Here is a 20,212-nt window from a genome sequence, read left to right on the forward strand (position 1 = left end):
GGTGGAACCCCAGGGTTCACCAGGCTCCCAGATGGTGCTGGTGCAGTGGTCTGGAGACCACGCTTTCAGAACCACTTCTATAAACTGTTGGTAATTATAAACTTTAGAGAATTGTACCTGCATTATAGTTACTGAAACATGCATCAAAAATTAAAATACATTTAAAAAATTTTGAAGGTTACCACAATAATATATGAATACATGTTTGTTGGAGAATTTTGAATAGCATCCAAGTAAACTTAGGAGTAAAAAGTGACAGTCCTCTTTCATGTCTTCCAATCCAACCTTCCCAAGCTTAATGTTTACTCTTTCATCTGTTATTTTCATCTGTTATAAACATGCATATATTTTTATAGCAGTGTTTTCTTATTTAGTATCAATTAAATCATACTGTACATACTGCATAGCATTGTTCTGTTTTCATTTAATGGTATATCTTGGAGGTTGTTGGGGTTTAAAACTCTCCCCACCCTCCCTTCCAAATTGGTTTGGTTCAGAATCGATGGAACATTAGGCAGAAGATGGAGATTGAAGTAACAAGTACATTGGAAAACAAAGCTTAGTTGTGCAGCAAAAATGCAATGGCTTTCAGTATTTCCCCTGAATTAGAGACCCTTCCATTCAGTCACTGCCACAACTAGATGAGCACAGGCCAGCATACCCTCTGTTCCCGCTCTGAGCCCCCGCTCTGAACCCCCACTCCCACAGTGGAAGGGTCTGCGCTGTTGGCAGGCGCATCTGGAAGGGGGTTCAGAAGGGTCCGGGCCCTCTGCTCACTTCTTTCTCCCTGGATCACCAGTGAGATCAGATGCTCCTCCTGCCAGGGGTGTTCTAGAAGGCCAGGCCCGAGTGGCCCTACACTAGATCAATTTAAAAGACAGTCAAAAGCAGTTTCCCTAATAATTTAAAAGCAGTGCATGCACGCAGTTTTCAAAGAAGTACTGAGAAGACAGAAAACAAGAAGCGAAGGTTTCTGTCCCATTCTGTCCCCCTAGTCCCCTCCCCACCAGTATTACATACACCATTGCCTTCCCAGAGGTACCTCTTACATGCTGTGTTTGTTTTCCAGATGATGGTAATGAATCTGATGATAGATTTTTTTCCCCAAATACAAGTGTGTATCTGTATGTGCCTCTTGTTTTTGTCACTCAGTATATCTTGGAGGTCTTTTCATAGTAGCACATTTGTAAAGCAGTTGCTTTATTTTTTAATAAATGCATAATTTCCTAATTCATGGATATATCATAATATGTGTCTATTGATACACATTTAAGTATGTTTAACTTTTAGCTACTACCCGTAATACTGAAATAAAATTTTCAGGGCCAGTTTTGATATTAATAGTTAAGAAAAAAAGCACACTTCTCTCCTGTTTTGGGACAGTATGTTGGTAGGCTTTGGGGATTTTTTAAAATTTGAGAGTGAGTGAAGTTTTGATTTTTAAAACTGAATTTCGTGTTTGTAAAGCCTTTCGGGTTTCTTCCCTCAGATAAGGTAATAAAACCTCTTAAGTTCTGAATCTTGTACGTGATGTAGTTAACTTCAAACTGTGGATTAATATGAGTATGGTTACTATAGTAATTTCACACTTAAATATTTAATCTGAATGTGGCAATTTAATATGTAAGTTATAATTAAGGGAAATGAAAGTGGAAAATGTATTTAGCCTCCTGCCTTCTCTTTTACCCCCTGGGGACAGGGGGTATGTCTGATGTTTGGTATGTGACATGCTGGTGCAGTGCCTGGTACCTCGTTAAGTGCCTGTCAGTGTTGATTAGTGTTAGTAATTTCTTAGTTGTCAATTTCATTAGCATTTCTCCATCTCGTTATGGCATCACTTGTGATTACCATTACCTGACAGAGTATACTTTAAAAATTAAAAAACATAAACTCTATAATGTTTGGAAATCTGAGGAAGTTACTTACTATAATGCCTGTTAGAATCTCTTGGCTTAACAATAGTCCGAGCAAAGCTACAACTGTGTGTGGAAGAGCCAACCACAAGTGCAAAGGAGGCTAGTATTTCTCTGCTCTCTCCTCTACCACTTTTCTTTTGTGCCTTCAATCTTCCATCAATGAAAAAAGAGAGAGACATACAGACAGAGTTAATGTTAGAGAAGTAGCCCAAAATGCTGGGAGTGGGTAAAAAAAGCCAGAAAGGACAGCCCCACCGGAGTGGCTCAGCTGGTCGGAGCATTGTCCTGTACACCGAAGGTTGTGAGTGGGATCCCCAGTCAGGGTACCTGCCTGGGTTATGGGTCTGCCCCTGGTCCGCGCACTCACAGGAGACAACGGACTGACATTTCTCACATCTATGTTTCTGTCTCTTTCGAGTCAATAGACATCTCCTCTGGTGAGGATTAAAAGAAAGCCAGGGAGGACAAAAAAGATGATGAAGGATGATAGGTGTCAGAAGTCAATATCATTTAGAGAGTAAGGAAGGGAAATTTTTTTGCCTGAAATAAGTGGGATAAAACTTGCGCATCTAGGGACTAATAGTTTTACTCAAACAAGCAAGTACTTCCATGACCTGTTCAAGAAAATGAAATAAAATATTAGGTACTGGTAAATTGTCTTAAAAATGCAATGTATTTATCAACTCAAATTATATCTTTGTAACATTGTTCAGTGAAAAGTGAGGCCGAAACAGCTATCTAAAAAGTATTGAAGTGGGACAGCGAACCGTGTAAAACATTAAGGGACAAGGCTCTCTAATGCAGCAAAGTCATTAAAATGAAAAACCAGACAGGGAGACTTTTATTTTGGAGCATGAATTTATACTGAGTTTGAAAAAGGAAAATTCTCTAAATTTATAGACCTATTATTTGGAGATGACTAGAAATTGGGTGCACAGTTTTATGTGTCTCACAGAAAATGAATCCTAAACAGGACTTTTTTTTTTACTTGAGGCCCAAGCAAAAAGATTAAAAATATATTTAGATAGAGCACTTACTTAGGTAGCATTTATTGAGAATTACATGCTTAAATTATTATACTAAAGGGCCTTTGGTCTGATTCAGGTAAACTTAAGTTGCTCTTTAAAAAAAATTTTATTTTAGGGAGAGGGAGATTCAGAGAGACACTAAGGAAGAGAGAGGGTGGGAAGAGAGAGGGGGAGGGGTGAGTCGGAGAGAGAGAGGGAGAGAGATTATGTATTTGTTGGTTGATTCTCATATGTGCCCTGATGGGGGTTGAACCTACCACCTTGGGTATTGGGTATTGTAGTCTAACCAACTGAGCTGCCTGGCCAGGGCCTCAGATTGCTCTTTAAAATGATTGTTTGGGACCAAATATTAGGGTAAATCTGTTGAAGAATGTTGGCAGTATTTCTAATTGTTTAATGTGGGAAGAATGGCTGTATTCATGCAGTACCTGATTTATTTGAAAATATAGTTGGTTAATAGAAGAATTTACTTGTTCTCTTTGAACACTGAACCAAAAAGAAATAATCCTGAACTCAAATCATAGCCCTTGGGTAAAAGATAAAAGGTTTTTATTGCCTGCCTGAGGATCATATAAATATGAAAGCATTAAGATAGAGCTAATGATGGGAGAGTTGGGAAGGTTGTCACTCATTGTTCATCTAATATACAAATATTTAGATTGAAAACCAGAATATCAATCAAGATAATATTAAGGGGTCTGAATCAGTTTGGGATTACTAGTTGAGATTCTTCTTCTCCTGTTCCTCATATTTTATTACTGTTGTAAAAAGGCTTTTCCACTTTCATATGTTCCTGCTCAGCATTTCTTAGGAGATTTCAGGCAGCTCCCTGAAATCTGTCTTGTCCCTGCTTTTCCTTGGTGGTTGTCAAAGAACGAAAACTCGTAGCTCTGACCATTTCAAATGAATTTCTGTGTTTCTTAATGTTATTCAGAAAGTTGCTTGTATTTAAAATGGCAGCGTTACTATTTTGCCTCTGCCTGTAATGTCAGATTGTACTCAAATAGATATTTTAAAGGGTTAAAATAGCTCATTCTCTGAAGCAAACATTCCATAATAACCTTCTTGTTTATATTATTTGCTTACTAATTTATTTTTAGTTTAAAGATAGTTTCATTGAAGTAGATTGTGATACAAGTTCTGGGTCAATAAAGTCTAAATTTAATTATACAAATAAGTACAATTTGGTAAAGATATTCACTTACATTCAAATATTTTTATTATAAAAAGACATCACAGAGTTTTAAGAAGCAAACATTCTTGCATGTGTTTTAGAAAAATCCTACCTGCCAAGAAACTTAAAGTCAAATGCTTCTTTTACTGAGAAGTGGGAAAAAAACCCTGAAGTTATGGTGCATTATTTATTCATAAAAATAAATATGTTTTTTTTAGCAGAATTTGATTTACACATGTTTTAGGAACATGTTTATTGAGCAGACATTTACTGAGAGTCCGCTGCAGGACTCGAGGTGTATGTATCTCACTATGACTTTATCAGCTGCTGTGTACGCATAGGCGACCCAAATGGGGCCCTGCACACCAAGGTGTGTGTGCACCTAAAAATCCTGTTGCTCTTGCTCAGGTAGGATCCATGGCTTCATGGAGCCATGTTAGGGTGGAGGGTTTGGTGCAAACCAGCCTTGAAATGTGTTTTCTCTGCATATTCTGCTGTTTGGGTTCATGTGGCATATTAAGTAAACTTAGTCTTCTGCAGCATTAAAAACTGGATTTTTATATAGCCTGAAACTTTTCCCTGTCATTCTGGGTTCTAGGATTCTGCCCGAGGAGCTGTGGCCTCCCTGGGGTCTGAGTGTGACTCCTCCTTCCTGTGAGGTGGGGGTGAGAGGGTCAGTGAGCCAGTGGGTGCCTGAGCTGGAAAGGGCACCAGGGAGGTGAACCGACAGTGTTTCTTTGTGAAAGGTGCCCTGTAACACCCACTGATGCTGAACGTTAGAGTGGAGGGATCGAAACAAAAGCAAAGGTTCTTAGCGAGAAGATAAAAATGTTAAATAAATGAAAGAATAAACTGCCAAATTTGGGGGTCAAATTTGAATGTTTTATATAGATACAAGTAAGGATAATTTGTGAAACTTTCTTTTTCTGTGAAACTTCTTTTTTAAAAAATATTTATTTATTTATTTGTCTTTAGAAGGGAAGGGAAGGAGAGAAGGAGAGAAATATCAATGTATGGTTGCCTCTGGTGCATCCCCTGCTGGGAACTGTCCCCTGCTTGTAACTGGCCCCTGCTGGGAACTGGCCTGCCCTGATGGGGAAATCGAACCATGATTTTTGGTTCACAGGCCTGTGCTCAGTCCACTGAGCTACACCAGCCAGGGCGTTTTGTGAAACGTCTTTTAACAGAAAGCGTTCATCAATAAAGGTAGAGAAAGTTGAAAAAGTTGGTTAACATTATGCTTGGGTTTACCAGCAAGATGATACTCTTGACAAGTAGGACTCAGTGAAAGCCTGACATACCAGTGTTTCTACGAAGAAATAGGTAGTGGGGGGGGAGATGTTTTAAACACTGTTCATCTGCCCGTGGGCTGAGGCGATAAGGCATTTCGCTCTGTGTTCTGCAAACTCAGGTGGAGGCTGCTGCCAGAGCCCGTGCTCAGAACCCAGCCATGACCAGTTCTGGAAGGAAATGTCTCCTTCACACGTACCCATCCAGCGTGGGAGAGGCAAGCCTCGAGGTTTAAGGCAGGCTTTTATTCCTGAGCAGTGTCGCAGGCTTTTTCAGCTGTATGGTTGTACTTTTTCATTTTGTAAGCCCTAATGGACCAGAATGAGTCTTTTTCTTGTATGTTGGCAGTCTGCAAATGCTTGGGTTACTCTGCATCTCTGGGGATCTTTTTGAATGCTTCAGTGTTGTTTGTAAACAGGACCGCCATTTCAGAGGGAAGATGAATGAGTTGCTTGTTGGCGGTGGGCAGCACTTTCTCTGGCCCGCTCTCTTCCAGCTCTTGCTGCTGTTGTGGGGAGAGAAATATGGGAGCCCTGTGTGTCTCGGAAGAAGCCTGTGCTCCCTGTCTCACCCCCTGGAAGAACAGACCTGTTTGGGCCCCTAGGAAGGTGGCGGAGGGCCATCTTTGTAGCCCAGTTTGCGGTCTGCTTTTGTGCTAAAGAAGCAAGGTCCTTGAGCACATGTGTTGCCCAGTACCTGGCGCTGGGCAGATGCCTCATTCAGGCTGTACTCTTGTTGTGTATGTATCAGAAGAGCGCTTGGGCTGGCATTTTCTTGATGTGTATTGCCCTGGTAACTCAGCACAATGGAGGAAACCTAAGTATAAACTGGCATTTAGCTTCCAGTCCTGACCGGTGCTCCTACCCGGACTGTGGCTGTTAGTTCCTGACCACCTTCTCCCTGCCTTTCGGATGGCTTTCTGGAAAGAGTCCCAGTGTTCAGCATGTCCTCCCCTTCCCCTCACATCCTTCCCCAGCCCACAGCAATTGAACCTCCACCATAACCGACCCACTGCTATTGGACTTGATGGCTACATTCAGGGTGTGCCTCACTCCTTTCTGAGCTGACCTCGGTGTGTAGTGGGCCACTCCCTCCTGGAAACACTCTTTTCCTTTGGCTTCTAGGACACTACTGTCCCCACACAGGTTTTTACCGTCTTTTCCCAGGCCCTGATATTTTCCCAGCCCCCGAGATTCCATACTCCGCAGGGCACTGTCCTTAGTTTTGTCCGCGTCTCCGGTGCTGCTCTGGTGGAGGCAGTAGTAAGTGGTGGCAGAGAGCTCGGGCTTTGCTGTGGGGATGCTTGGGTTTCATCCTTGACTTCACTTAATTGCTGTCCACCTGTCATCTAATCTCTCTGGTTCAAGTTCTTCATTTGTAAAAATGGCATGCTAAAAATTTCCTACCCTGTGAGGTTGTGAGGATCCGGGGAGCCTGGAGGCCCAGCGTGCACACCACGGCATTCCTCCGTTATGGCACTCGGAGCGTGTTTCTTTTTGTCCCCAACATCTGTCTACACATGGCACTCGGCACCTGTTGAATGGATGTTTTTTTCCTCATGAAACTCCTGAAACGTAGATACCATAGTTACCATTCTTCAGGTGACACACCAGAGTCCTAGGCCAGTGATTCACCAAGCCACATGTTAGGTGAAGAGCTGGCACTCATTCACTGAACGCAGGTCATTCAACCCCAGCACCTCTTGGCTCTTGTCTTCTTGGGTCACTGAGAACCCGGGGCCTCCACCGATGGGCCAGTGGAAGGAGTAAGACTTGCGGTCCAGAATTCACCATTGAACACTTCTGAGGCCTTGGAAGGTTACTCAGACACCTAAGCCTTAGTTTTCCCATCTGTCAAGTCGAATGATTTCCATCCTGCTGTCATTCAGGGTTATTGACGTAATACATCGGCTGGCCCTTGTGCCAAGATGGGCTGTTTTAATTATCTTAGAATTGCCTTGCAATTCGTAATAGTTTGAGACAGTCTGAAGGGAGACTGTCAGGGTTCGAATCTCAATTTTGCCGCCCACCCAACTCTCTGCCTCCGTTTTCTCCTCTGCGTAGGCAGTGATGATGGTTTTTTTTCTCATGAGCTTGTTAAGAGGTGAAGAGGTGAACACATGTAAGTGTTAAGAAGAGGACACGACTCCCAGTAAGGTCTCAATAAGTGTTCCACGTTGTTACTACATTTTAATATTTTTTACCAAATGAAGGTATGAAAACCCTGAGAGGACATGGCAAATTCTTTTTCAGGTGGCAGAAACAGACTAAAAATTATTATGGAAGTTTTACTCAAGATTGTGTCAGGCTTCTTTCTCAAAAATCTAAATCCTGTTTTTGTTTTTTTAAAAATGCCAAACCAGATATCTCTTGAAGCTTAAGAATGTTGGGACTGATAGCCTTGTGTGTATTTTGATTCAGGGTGACTGGTTGAGCTGGCCTTGCCTTTTGAAGGAACATTGACATGTAAGAGAAGCTGAAAGCTGAGATGATTTATATTAGTATTTTTGGAGAGTAGATTGAAGATGTGATAACTTCTATTTCTGGTGTGGTTTTGGGGAGAGTGTATTAACTTACTTGTGTCATTGCTGGGTTTAGTCTTGACTACAACATTTTCTTAAAGAGGAACTAAAAAACATTTTTTCCCACCCCATAGAATTTACAGATAACGTCTAAACCCTTTACAATACCTGCCCTGAAAGTTTCTAATTTGGTGGGGGTATCTTTTGGAAGTGCTGTGACGTGGCGTACCGTAATCCTGTGCCCTTGGCCTCTTTGTTGTAGGAAGCCTGCGATCTTGTAGCTCTTCGGACTGCTTTAGTAAAGTGATGCCGCCCAGGAAAAAGAGAAGACCTGCCTCTGGAGATGATTTATCTGCCAAGAAAAGTAGACATGATAGGTATGTTGCAGAGACAGTAGATCAAAACTGATGACATAAGTGTCAAAAGAGGCATGTTTCTGCCTAATCTATTGTGGGTCTTCTACGTGTACAAATGCCAACTGAAACATTCTTTTGGTTCTGCCAGGCAAACTTTCAAAGCATAATTATTTCATGTCACTCATTGTATGCGGAGGTTTATAAAACAAAAACACATTAGGTAATTTCATTTCTTAGAAATCAAAGTTTTATCTTAATCCACAAATCTGCCAAAACTAGTGTAGAGTTTCTTTGTTTCCTTTTATGGGCTTGCTGTCTGTGCCCGTTGAGGACCACAGGACTGGTGTGGAATCTCACTAAACACCACCACCGGAATCCCAGGATGGCCTTTGCAGAGGCCTGGGCCGCGTGGCTGGAGACAGCTGCCTGTACCCAGTGTTGGAAGCCTGCTGGGAGAATCGGCTGAGCTGAGGTTTACTCTCGGAAGAGTGAGCATTTGTTAGAAACGAACTTCTTAGAATATTTGTTTAAACCACTTCTCCTTCAGACAAGTGTGAACTGCTAATTTTGGTAACTCCAAAGTCCTGTTAGACTTGTTTATTTTAGGCTTATTTATTGTTTCAGCATGATTTTTAGAGTCATTTTTTCTCACTCTGTATGTAAAACAATGAGCAAACATTGGAATTTTGGTCCTTTCTGTCCTTTCCCATGTCCCGTTATTCTAGTTCTATAGGCCACTTCACTAATGGGCCTGAATTTTCATATCTATGAATCAGGGAGATTAGATGAGACTTTTCTGTTGCTTGCTGTGATAGTTAATAAGCTACAACTCTGTTGGAGGGTTAGAAGCTGGACTCTGAAAATGTGAAAATAATGTGACTGTTCATATCCCAAATGAGTAGAAAACATGATATAAAAGAAGATAGTTTGGACCAGTGCTTTTCAGCATTACAAAGCCAGGTCACTTTATACTTCCTTGGCTGCGTAGATGTGATTTATCGGGAGATTGTAATTCTAAAAATCCCATAGCATTTTGTGACTGTATATAGTGTTTAGTATTTTTTTCACTGCAGTCCAATGTAATGTAGTATCATAAAGCCAGTTTGCAAACTGGGAGTTGAGTTTCAGAGTGGTGCGAGGCACTCATACTGATCACGTTTCTGTGGTCACCCAAGGAAGAGAGAGTAGCGTTACCTGAGTTTCATTCTTGGTCTTTTTTTTTTAACAAGTTTTTTTTGCATACTATAATGTTCATTTTAAGTGTACAAATTCAGTGATTTTTGCTAAGTTGTTAGAGTTGTGCCGCTATCACTACAAACCACTTACAGAAGATTTCCATCGCCCTCAGTAGATAGATCAGAGAATGAATGTGAATGGCCGCCCATCGCATTCATTCCCAGCTCCATCCCCAACCTCAGGCAACTGTGCATCCACTTTCTGGCTCTACAGATTTGCCTTTTCTGGTCACTTGATGTAAGTGGTCTTTTTGGGTCTTGCTTCTTTCACTGAGCTTAATGGTTTTTGAGGTTCATCCATGTTATAGCATATATCGGGGTTTTTTTTTTTACTGGTTGACTGGCATTCCATTACCCTTTTTTTATGCGGAGCATGTTTAAGCAATTCAGACATTACAGTGTCATATATAGGTCTCTAGATTACTGACCAGTTAAAGACCTTGAGCTGAGGAAGGAATGTTCGGGCCCAGGATAGGAGCATATCTGTTTGAACCATTGGACAGTATCCACATTTTTTCCAGGTATTATGGCTACCTTTTATCAAAGAAGTATAAAGCTGGTGGTTTGCAGTCTCATTATCTTACCACCTATAAACTGTTTTTTTTCCTATTAAAACTTAGAATCTCTAAGCAGAGGTATATACAGATATTCTGGTGAATGTGTTGGTTATGAATAAGTGATCATTAAAAAAGAATTAAATATGATTTTATGTACCATGTAAATGAAAATTATATTTATGTAACTATGTAGGCAATTTAGATATAAAGGGTAAAAAAAGTATATACTGGTACTCCTAATTTTTTTATCCAAATCACTCTTTGTAGAGATACTGTCTCCTCTCCCTCCTCACGTGGGGAGTATTTCAGTCCTCAGCCCGAGCTCATTATGAGATAAGAAAGTCCTTCCGAGGGTCACGTGTTGTGGTAGGAGGCTGCTGTGCTTCTTGGTTCAGTTCTTCAGCTGAGGCTGGCTGTTCCCACAGTACTAGGGGATTATAAGAAGATGGCAAAAGCCAGGGTTTCTCTAGACTTCTCTGTCCTGAGGTTTTAAGGTTACCCTAATCAAAAAACCATCCCAGGGATTTTATGGGATCAGCTGTATACCTCATCCCCCCCCCCCCAGAGGCTTGAATGTGGCTTGCCATTCCCTTTTTATTACCTTAATGTTCCCTTGAGTTGTCCAGTATTGACACGTTCTTCCTTACACTGCTCTGTCTGTGCCCAGCCTGACTCATAAGACGCAGAAGTCAGAAGAACTTAATGTGAGATGTGAGTGAGTTCTAGGGTGGGTCATCAATCGCAGAAAACACTGTAGACATTTCCTTCTGTATTTCATTATCACTCTGCAGTTAGCTCTAGCTACTGAGGTAGAAGGTGGGGGTCTCTCATATACAAGGTTTCTATTCAGTTCTTACTATTATCTTAATCAGAGAAAAACCTGTATTAAGTGTTTACCATTTAATTCTATATTCGGTGTGACTGTGTTTAAAACTGTAGTTAGAAAAGCTGAAGCTTTCAAATGCAGGAAGTAAAATATTTAAAATATACCTGAAATAGGTGTGTGGTTTGGGTAAATGAATAACATCTATCTGCTACTTTAAAAGAACTCAGAATCTTTAAGTAACTTAAAACTGCTTTCTCAATTTCTAGCATGTATAGAAAATACGATTCAACTAGAATAAAGACTGAAGAAGAAGCTTTTTCAAGTAAGAGATGCTTAGAGTGGTTCTATGAATATGCAGGTAGGTGATCATTTATGTCATCTAAGACCGTCCTCATGAAAGTAGAGAGGACTACCTTAGGGGAGATTAGGAGATAAATGTGTATCTCCTACACATTTATTTTCAAATTTGGGGTATGGTTGTGTGCCCCTATTTGAGGGAGAGAACATCGTTGAAACAAATCACCAAATGTCCTATTTATAGCGAGCAGCTAAGCCAAGGAATTCAGAACACTGGAGTGAACTGAAAAGATGAAATGCATTTGGGAGAAATACTTTGGATTGCTAGGAAACCTACTTCAAATGCTGGTAATGGGTGATTATTTGGTTTACACATTGAAGTTAAAATAAGCTTTGCTGCTTTGAACCTTTGTATAGTACAACGGAATGTCTTATATTAAGTGTGTCTATTTTGAAAGATCATTTGGCAGAAAATGTTTGTTTTGTCATTTAAATGTGTTACATTCAGTCCCATTTTTGCAACTTGATTTAATTGGCTGGAGAGTGTAATACTGAAATCTAGGGTTTGGTTGTTACCATGGCTGTGCACGGTGTAAAACAGAGAAAAAGGAAATTTTTCAGCTAAGTTTGAATAGGAGGCTCTTTCACCTTTCCTCTTCCCTAACCTGTTTCCTGTCAACTTGACTATCCCAGCATCCTTCACACAGAGGTTCCTGTCATCAGCCCACCCCCACATCATCCCACCTCACTTAAAAATCCCTGCTACCTACAGGATAAAAGACCTGATTCTCTGCCACCCCTTTGTCTGAAGTGCTTTTCTCCATTTTTCCATCTGACAAGCTGCTATTTAACTTTAAAGCCCCCCTACTTAGCTTAATAGCCTTGTACTTCTCCCAGACATTGTTCATAACTGGTTCCGGTAGCATGTTACTGGGCATCCAAGTGAGGATTCCTTCCAGGCCTCATCTTGCCATTCCTCACCCTCATCCCCCACCCTTTTCTCTGGTAAGAGTCTTGCCCCTTTTAGCCACAGAGATTATTGAAGGGGCTGACAGGTAATCCAGACCAGGCCAATCAGGTGAAATTTCCTCGGATTATCAGGAAGCTGGGAGAAGAATCTTTCTCTTCTGATGTGCACTTGAAAGGATGTGATCCTGATCACTGGATTTTGTGAGCTGCCCCAGTACTTTTGTAGTCAGTTCTGCTTTATTATTTGAACTGGTTTGAGCTGGATTTTGTTTGCAGGGCATGAACACTAGTATAGATACTTACATGGTATTAGAATTTGTCTGTTTTCTAACAGATTTATATCATAAGAACACAAATCTCTTGAAGACATTTTGTCTTCCCTCGCATAAGTGTTTGGCACTTTTCTAGGTGTTTGGTACATGGATACTGAATAAAAGAAGAGTTTTTTCATATTTGTATAACTTTGATTATGAAGGTCTTTTGCTTGGCTCACATTTATTATTACAAAATGTATTATAATAAGGAAAATTTAAACATAAAAAGAACACTTAATCCCACCACTGTAGCACAGCTATTTTGATTTTTTGTGTCTTCCTATACAAGTAAGCATAAATTTTTCCATAGTGTAAGCCACACTTCTGTTTTCTTTAAAAAGAGCAGGCTACAGTTTTCCTTCCTAGTTGTTTCCTTTTGGCTCAGAAAGATGACATTTGGGGTAAAGCTTAAGCCATATTCTTTAGGTTCCTTGAGATCCCTGCTGGGTAGTTCCTGGTAGTCCCTTCCTGCGTGAAGTTTCTGTGAGTGTGGCCAGCTCTATTTTTACACTTGTCCCCTTTCTCCTCCTTCTCTTGTATCTTATCTGTAGGGAAAATGGTTTGAAATTGGGAATTATTCAAAACCCCAAGCAGTATCTGTTTCACTTTCCATATCCCAACCTCATGAATAGGAAGTGCAGATCAGTATTATTCAGGGATGATTTACAGGGTGTGCTGCAGGGTGACCGAGGCCACAGGCCCCCTAGAATGAGGGGGCTTTACTACCCATTGTGAACATTTTAAATATAGTTAGTAGGGGTCCTTGGTTAAAATGGGAGGGAAAGTGGGAGGACCACTTCTTTCTAGATTATTGTCAGTGTGTCTTCCAAATGTATCTCCAGTATCTTGTTCCCTGGGCACTTCATAGCTTATTTTATTTAAAGTGTACTTTATTGATTATACTATTACAGTTGTCCCAATTTTTCCCCTTTATCTCCCCTTCACCCCCCAACTGCCCAGCATTCCCCCCACCCTTAGTTCACATCCATGAACAAATTACATACAAGTTCTTTGAATACTCAGTTTCTTGTACCGTTTTTGGCCTCTCCCTGTCTATTTTATGCCTACTGATTGTGCTTCTTATTCCCTGTACCTTTTCCCCCTTATTCCTCCCCTTCCCCTCCCCACTGAAAACCCTCCATGTGATGTTCATTTCTCTGATTCTGGTCCTGTTCTAGTTTGCTTTGTTTTGTTTTCATTGTTTTTTTTTTTTTTTTTAGATTCAGTTGATAGTTGTGAGTTTGTTGTCATTGTACTGTTCATAATTTTTGATCTTCTTCAATTTCTTAGGTAAGTCCCTTTAACATTTTATATAATCAGGGCTTGGTGATGATGAACTCCTTTAACTTGACCTTATCTGGGAAGCACTTCATCTGCCCATCCATTCTAAATGATAGCTTTGCTGGGTACAGTACTCTTGGATGTAGGTCCTTGTCTTTCATGACTTTGAATACTTCTTTCCAGCTCCTTCTTGCCTATAAGGTTTCTTTTCAGAAATTAGCTGCTAGTCTTATAGGCACTCCTTTGTAGGTAACTCTCTCCTTTCCTCTTGTTTTCAAGATTCTCTCTTTGTCTTTAATCTTGGATAGCTTAATGATGATGTGCCTTGCTGTGTTCCTCTTTGGGTCCAGCTTCTTTGGGACTCTCTGGGCTTCCTTTGCCAGATTGGGGAAGTTTTCCTTCATTATTTGTTCAAAAAGTTTTCCATTTCTTGCTCTTGTTTTTCTCCTTCTGGCACCCCTATAATTCAGAAATTGCAACGTTTAAAGTTGTCCCAGAGGTTCTTAAGCCTCTCTCCATTTTTTTGAATTCTTCTTTCTTCATTCTGTTCCGGTTGGCTGTTTATCTCTTCCCTTTGTTCCAAATTGTTGATTTGAGTCCTGGTTTCCTTCCTGTCACAGTTTGTTCCCTGAATATTTTGCTTTATTTCACTTTGGGTATCTTTCATTTGCTCTTTTATTTTGGGACCAAACTCTATTGATTCTGTGAGCATTTTGATTACCAGGGCTTTGAACTCTCCATCAGATAGGTTGGCCATCTCCTTATTACTTTGCTCTCTTTCTGGAGTTTTCCTTTGTTCTTTCGTTTGGGTCATATTTCTTTCTTGGGGGGCCCTGTTAAGTTAATAAGGGGGCGGGGCAACCCTCTTTGCTGAGCTGTGCCACTGCCTGTGGGGGAGGGGCCGGGCAGGGAACAGTGCAGCTTGACTGCTGGGCTCTAGCCCCACTTTCATGTGAGACTCTCATGTGAGGTTGGAGTTCCTCCCACTGTGCAACCCCCACCATAGTCCACAGTCAGCTCTGAGTCTCGGTTTCCCGTTCAGTGAGCGCCCCGTGCCCGGTCTGCCACCTTGATGTGGGCCCTCTCTGAGCACCTGTCCTACTGGTCTGGTTGGTCTAGTGACTGGTTCTTTAATTCCTTGGTTGTCAGAGTTTCATGCAGTTTGATTTTCTGGCACTTCTGGTTGTTTATTGATTTTAGATTGGTTGTTATCCTCCTTTTGGTTGTGGGAGGAAGTGAAGTGTTTCTACCTACACCTCTGTCTTGTCCGGATCTCATCATAGCTTACTGTAGATAGAATTTTTTCTTTACAAGCCATCTTCCTCACACTCCACGTCTAACCTACTGTGTGTTAACCGGTGGTGTATTGTTAGAATGAGATTGTTCATTTCTACGGGGGAATTGATAAATTCTGTATAAATATAACTATAATTCCAATGAACAATGTGATTACAGATAGATCTAAATACGTGCATGAGAAAAATCATGAGGTGAAAGGAAAAGTTGTTTTAGATAGCACAATTATGGGTAGCTTTTTAGTAATGTTGACTAGCTATTTTTTAATGTTTTTAAGATAAAATAATTACTTTTGGCAGACTCATATCGTTGCAAAACACACTGTTAAAAACTTGATCTTTCGAAGCACAGGGCAAGTGTATACAATTGGTGTGAGAGTGACAGTGTCTAAAATATGGAAAAAATGAAGAGCATGTTTAACTAACACTCCCACTGTGCAGTGTACCTCAGGAAACCTTCTTCGAGGGCTTCCCAGTCAACGGAAGCGCTGTGCTCATTTTCTGTGGTGGCAAAAAGACAAGTAAATTGAGAGGCATTGTCTTTGTAATGGGTATTGACAGGAAGAGGAGGCACTAACCAGGGTGGCGGGTGTAGGAGGGGAGAGTGGCCGGGGAGACAGACACTCAGGGCTGGTGCACAGGCCTGGGCAATGCAGGCGCTGGCCGGGCTCAGTGAAGGAGCTTTTATAGAATCGGGAAGGCTGGAAACCAAAGAAAGGAATTTAAAAAGAACTAAAAAGTAACATTTTTTTAGCATTATGGAGCCACCTGCAATGAGTGCTATTGGTAGACACCAGAAAGGCCTCTTTCTTAAAAACAAAACCTCTTAGCAAAATAGGGACAGATGGGTATCTCCTTACGAGAATAATTATTCTTTAATCTCATAGCCTAAATACTTTACAGTAGTGGAATGATGGACATACACACACATTCACATACAGTGGAGAAAAGGGCGATGCGTCAGCCAACTAGAGCAGAGTAACTGTGCAGGGACTCCCACAGGAAGATTATCGGACATACTTAGTGAAAAAAGCAAGGTGTAGAGTTTATAGGTACAGCATGAACTCACGTATATAGATAAACAAATCTAAATCTGCATTTTGGCCCTGGCCAGTGTGGCTCAGTTGGCTGGAGCATCACTGTGTAACTGAAAGGTCACAGGTTCAATCCCCAGTCTGGGTGCGTGTGATCCAGAGTGGTGGGGGGGCTACCAACCAGTTGATGCTTCTCTGTCATATTTGTTTCTCTCTCTCCTTTCCTTTCCCCCTTTTTTTCTCTAAAAGCAGTGGAAAAAATGTGTTTGGGTGATGATAAAACAAATCTAAAATCTAAAACTAAAACTGCATTTCATTTTATATTTGCACAGAAATAAAAATAAATACATAGCAAAGAAGTCTGGAAGGATACATGCCTAACTGGTTGAGAAAGGAAGAGGCAGGCTTTTTCTTTTTACTCTATTTTACTCGGACTGTCTCTGTTTGAACATTTTGCCGTGTGAATGTGGTAACGTATTCTTTGTGTAATGGATGAATGTGCACATGAGGGTATAGTGAGCTGTCGGACCTAAAGCCACACGCCAAATGATAAAATGCTGCTTTCACATTTGAGTCAAAAATGAGATAAGTGTGGCCACTGTTCTTATTTGCCGTTGCTTTGGGAGTTACTAGGCAGTGTTTTTAGATATGAGACAGAAAGAAAGGGCATACATATTAGAGAGGAGGAGGCAAAAATGGTCACGTGTTGGAGAAGAAACGATTAGGTTATTGGATACCTGGAGAGCCGAAGAGAATTGCCTGGACAGACTTAGAAACAGCAGATGAGCACGTGTGCATTTCACGTGTGCGGAAGCTTAGTCTGGGGAGGGAGCGTAAAGAGGCTCGTTAATAAACTTTTATTTTCAAGTGAAATTTTATCTCACGTTTATGAGTTAAGGTAGCAAAACTCACCACATTAAAAATTAGGTACACTTTTATTTGAATGATAACTTTCCCCCTAAGAATCTAGTTAAGAATACATAGAAAAATTTATAAAATAAAAGGAGCAAAATAAATACCAAGAAAAAGTAACAAATTTGAATATATAACAACATTTTGTAACAAAAATAGCACATTAATGAGTAAAATAAAAATAACAGCATGTAGAAAGAGTATTTGCTGCAGCCAGATTATGAGAAAGACCCGAATTTGTAGTTTAGGGGAGACAAGGATTTGAGAGCAGAGAAGTAACTAGACTTTCCTATAAGCACTCCAGGTGATTTTATTTATTTATTTTAAAAGATTTTATTTATTTTTAGAAAGGGGGGAAGGGAGGGAGAAAGAAAGGTAGAAAAAATGTCAGTGTGTGGTTGCCTCTCACGCACCCCTCCTGGGGACCTGAAACCTGGGCCTGCGACCCAGGTATGTGCCCTGATGTGGAACTGAACTGGAGACCCTTTGCTTTGTAGTCTGGAGCTCTATCCACTGAGCCATACCAGCTAGGGCTCCAGGTGATTTAATAACCCTCCTTTGTTCAAAAAACCACCATGTACATTCATTGTGGCTTATTTTTCCTAGCATTGCATGGGGTCACAAAAGACTGCCTGAATCAGACTCTGCTGAGGGTAGGGAGATGGGGAAGGCTGCCTGTTTGGTTTAGTCTTTAAAGGTTAAAGGAGTTCCCCAGGTAAGATGGGAGAGGGGGAGAAAAAATGGACCACGGTGGCAAGAGCAGTGTAGTGTTAGCTATGTGTCAGGATGTGTGTGCAGAGCAAACCACAGTAAGTGTTTCTACATCTCAGTTTTTATTTATTTAGCAGTATTTATTGATTCACTTATTTCTAAGAAACTTAATTTGAAAGTGGAAAGATACGAGGCTGAAGAGAGAGAGAGAGGCACTAGATCAGAGAGAGTACCTTCTTTGATATTCAGATACTTTGGGCTTTATCTTCAGGTAGTGTCAAGCCATTGAAGGACTGTAAGGTATGTGGGATGGATCAGAGGGGGACAAGGCTCTGGAATTAGGAAGAACCCGAGGAAACTGCTGTGTAATCTTAAGTGAGAGGATCAAGCCTGAATAGGTCAGTGCCGGATAGGTCTAATTAAGAAATATTGGGAAGGGAAAATTGGCAGTATATTTGAATATTGATTGTATGTGGGAAGCATAGCATATAAGGGGAGAATCCAGGATAGCTCCCAGGTTTCTATTTCTGGTGGTGCCACCAGTTGGGACAGAAGAAAGGAGGATAAGTGGATTCGGCATGGAGAGATGATGGGCCCACTAAGGTGTGTTTGGTAGTGGAAAATGCAGAATGCAGGAGGAGTAGGTTTAGGGCAGAAGATGAGTTTAGTTGTGACAGTGTAGGAGGAGGTGAGGTAGATGGTCCAAAAGCGAGAGGAAAAGTGTGGGCTAGGAGAGATCTGGGTAGTACCTGAAACCCCAAGGAGGGCTACAATTTTCCAGGGAGAGAGTGTAGGATGAATTAGAAGAGGTTTACAGATGGAGCTCTGCACATGAAATTGAACAAGTTGAGAGAAGCAAAGGAACCCCTAAAGAAGCTAAAAGAGGAGAGGTGGGGGAAAGCTGGAGGAGAAAGGGTGCTTCCAGAAGTCATGGGAGGAAAGTTTTGTGAAGGAAGAAGTGCTTCAAAGTGTCATGTATCACAGAGAGGTCAAATGAAAGGAAGATGGACTGTGCCTATTAGACTTGGCAGTTAGGGGATTATTAGTGACTTTGGCAAGGAGGGTTTGAGTGGAGAGACAAGAGCAGAAACCACACTGTATGGTTGAAGAATGAATGGGAGACAAGGTAGAGATGGCACCCTGGACGGATCTTTCAGGAAGAAACGAAGCTGAAGCTGGAGTGGAAAGAAAGAGGCTTTATTGCCTGTTCGAGGACAAAAACACAACTTGATTTGTTTTTCTTTGTAAAAAAAAAATTGTGTTATTTCCTAATTTTTATAAAGAATATTATGTTTCTTTACTGTGTTTTCAGCAATTATTGTATGTATTGAAATTATTACCAAAATAAGAATAGAGCTTTATTTAAGCTGCTTTAATGAAGAGTAGAAATTAAACTCAAGTAGCCATATCTTTAGACATAAATCATGTATGTCATATGTCCATGGGTTGAGGAACATGGCAGTAAATTGACATAAATGATTGTGCAGAGTGGAACCCTTTAAAACTGAAATGCCAGAATAGTTTTCAATTTGTACTTGCTGATTTCTTTCTTCAGAAAGGAGTTCTGGCCCCTGAGTGCTACTTGATTTTAGTTCACTTGGGTAATAATACTCGGACGATATAACACTACTGTAGTAGTGATGGTGCACATGGTTGGATTTCATTCATGTGAGGTTGCCTTTCACTGCAGGTGCTGATGATGTCGTAGGTCCTGAAGGCATGGAGAAATTTTGTGAAGACATTGGTGTTGAGCCAGAAAATGTGAGTCTAACTTAACTAAGTCGGGTAAATCAGTTGATTATTTATTTTAAGCCTTTCGTCCCTTGACAAATAAGGCAAGAATAAAAAAACAATGGTGTTAGTTTTCATGAGGTAATGTAAGAATTTAATTTCGAATTGAAATTATTTTGTTGTAGTTGGTATGGTGTATAGTCGTTTTTTTTTCCTCTCGTGTTTAATTTCTTATATCCAAAAGGTACAAGATTTTTAAAAAGTGGTGTGGGCCTGTGTACGTACAATGACAGATAAGCTGGGGGACCGAGTCACGACATTGTGTCCCTCGTCTCTGTAGGGCTTTATCCAGGACTTTAAATAATTATTCATAAGGGTTTTGAGTAGATTATAATTATCAAGAGTTTTTCACAGCTCTTTTACTTCCAGTTGAATTTGGCTCAGAAAGAGATCGCCTTTTAGTGTGAAGACCGTACGTACTTCCCTTAAAAAATTTAATCAGGCCTTGACTGGTGCAGCTCAGTGGGGGCGTTGTCCCGTAGACAGAAAGGTTGTGGATTTGGGCCCAGTTGGGGTGTGCCTGAGAGGCAGCTGACCGAAGTTCCCTCTCACACAGACATTTCCCTCGTTTTCTCTCCCTCCCTTCCCCTCTCTCTCAAATCAGTAAGCATGCCCTTGGGTGAGGATTTAAAAAATTTTGATTAGAAGTTATTTTATATGCTTAATTATTGTTGTCTAATTCTTATCATCATGTTATTGTTGAAT

General features: G+C 40.8%; 1 protein-coding gene across 5 annotated transcripts in view; it reads left to right on the forward strand.

Annotated features, from left to right (window-relative positions):
- Positions 1-20,212, forward strand: part of DCUN1D4 (defective in cullin neddylation 1 domain containing 4) — a 71,532-nt gene that overhangs the window by 22,765 nt on the left and 28,555 nt on the right. For all 5 annotated transcript variants that reach the window (XM_037134604.2, XM_037134603.2, XM_037134607.2 and 2 more), the window contains 3 exons: positions 8,192-8,306; positions 11,170-11,261; positions 19,407-19,477. In XM_037134604.2, the coding sequence (XP_036990499.1) occupies positions 8,192-8,306; positions 11,170-11,261; positions 19,407-19,477 (278 nt within the window). The remainder of the gene's footprint in view (positions 1-8,191; positions 8,307-11,169; positions 11,262-19,406; positions 19,478-20,212) is intronic.

The sequence above is a fragment of the Artibeus jamaicensis genome, unplaced genomic scaffold (assembly GCF_021234435.1).
Source record: "Artibeus jamaicensis isolate MK-2021 breed Jamaican fruit bat unplaced genomic scaffold, CSHL_Jam_final contig_889, whole genome shotgun sequence".
Lineage (NCBI taxonomy): Eukaryota > Metazoa > Chordata > Mammalia > Chiroptera > Phyllostomidae > Artibeus > Artibeus jamaicensis.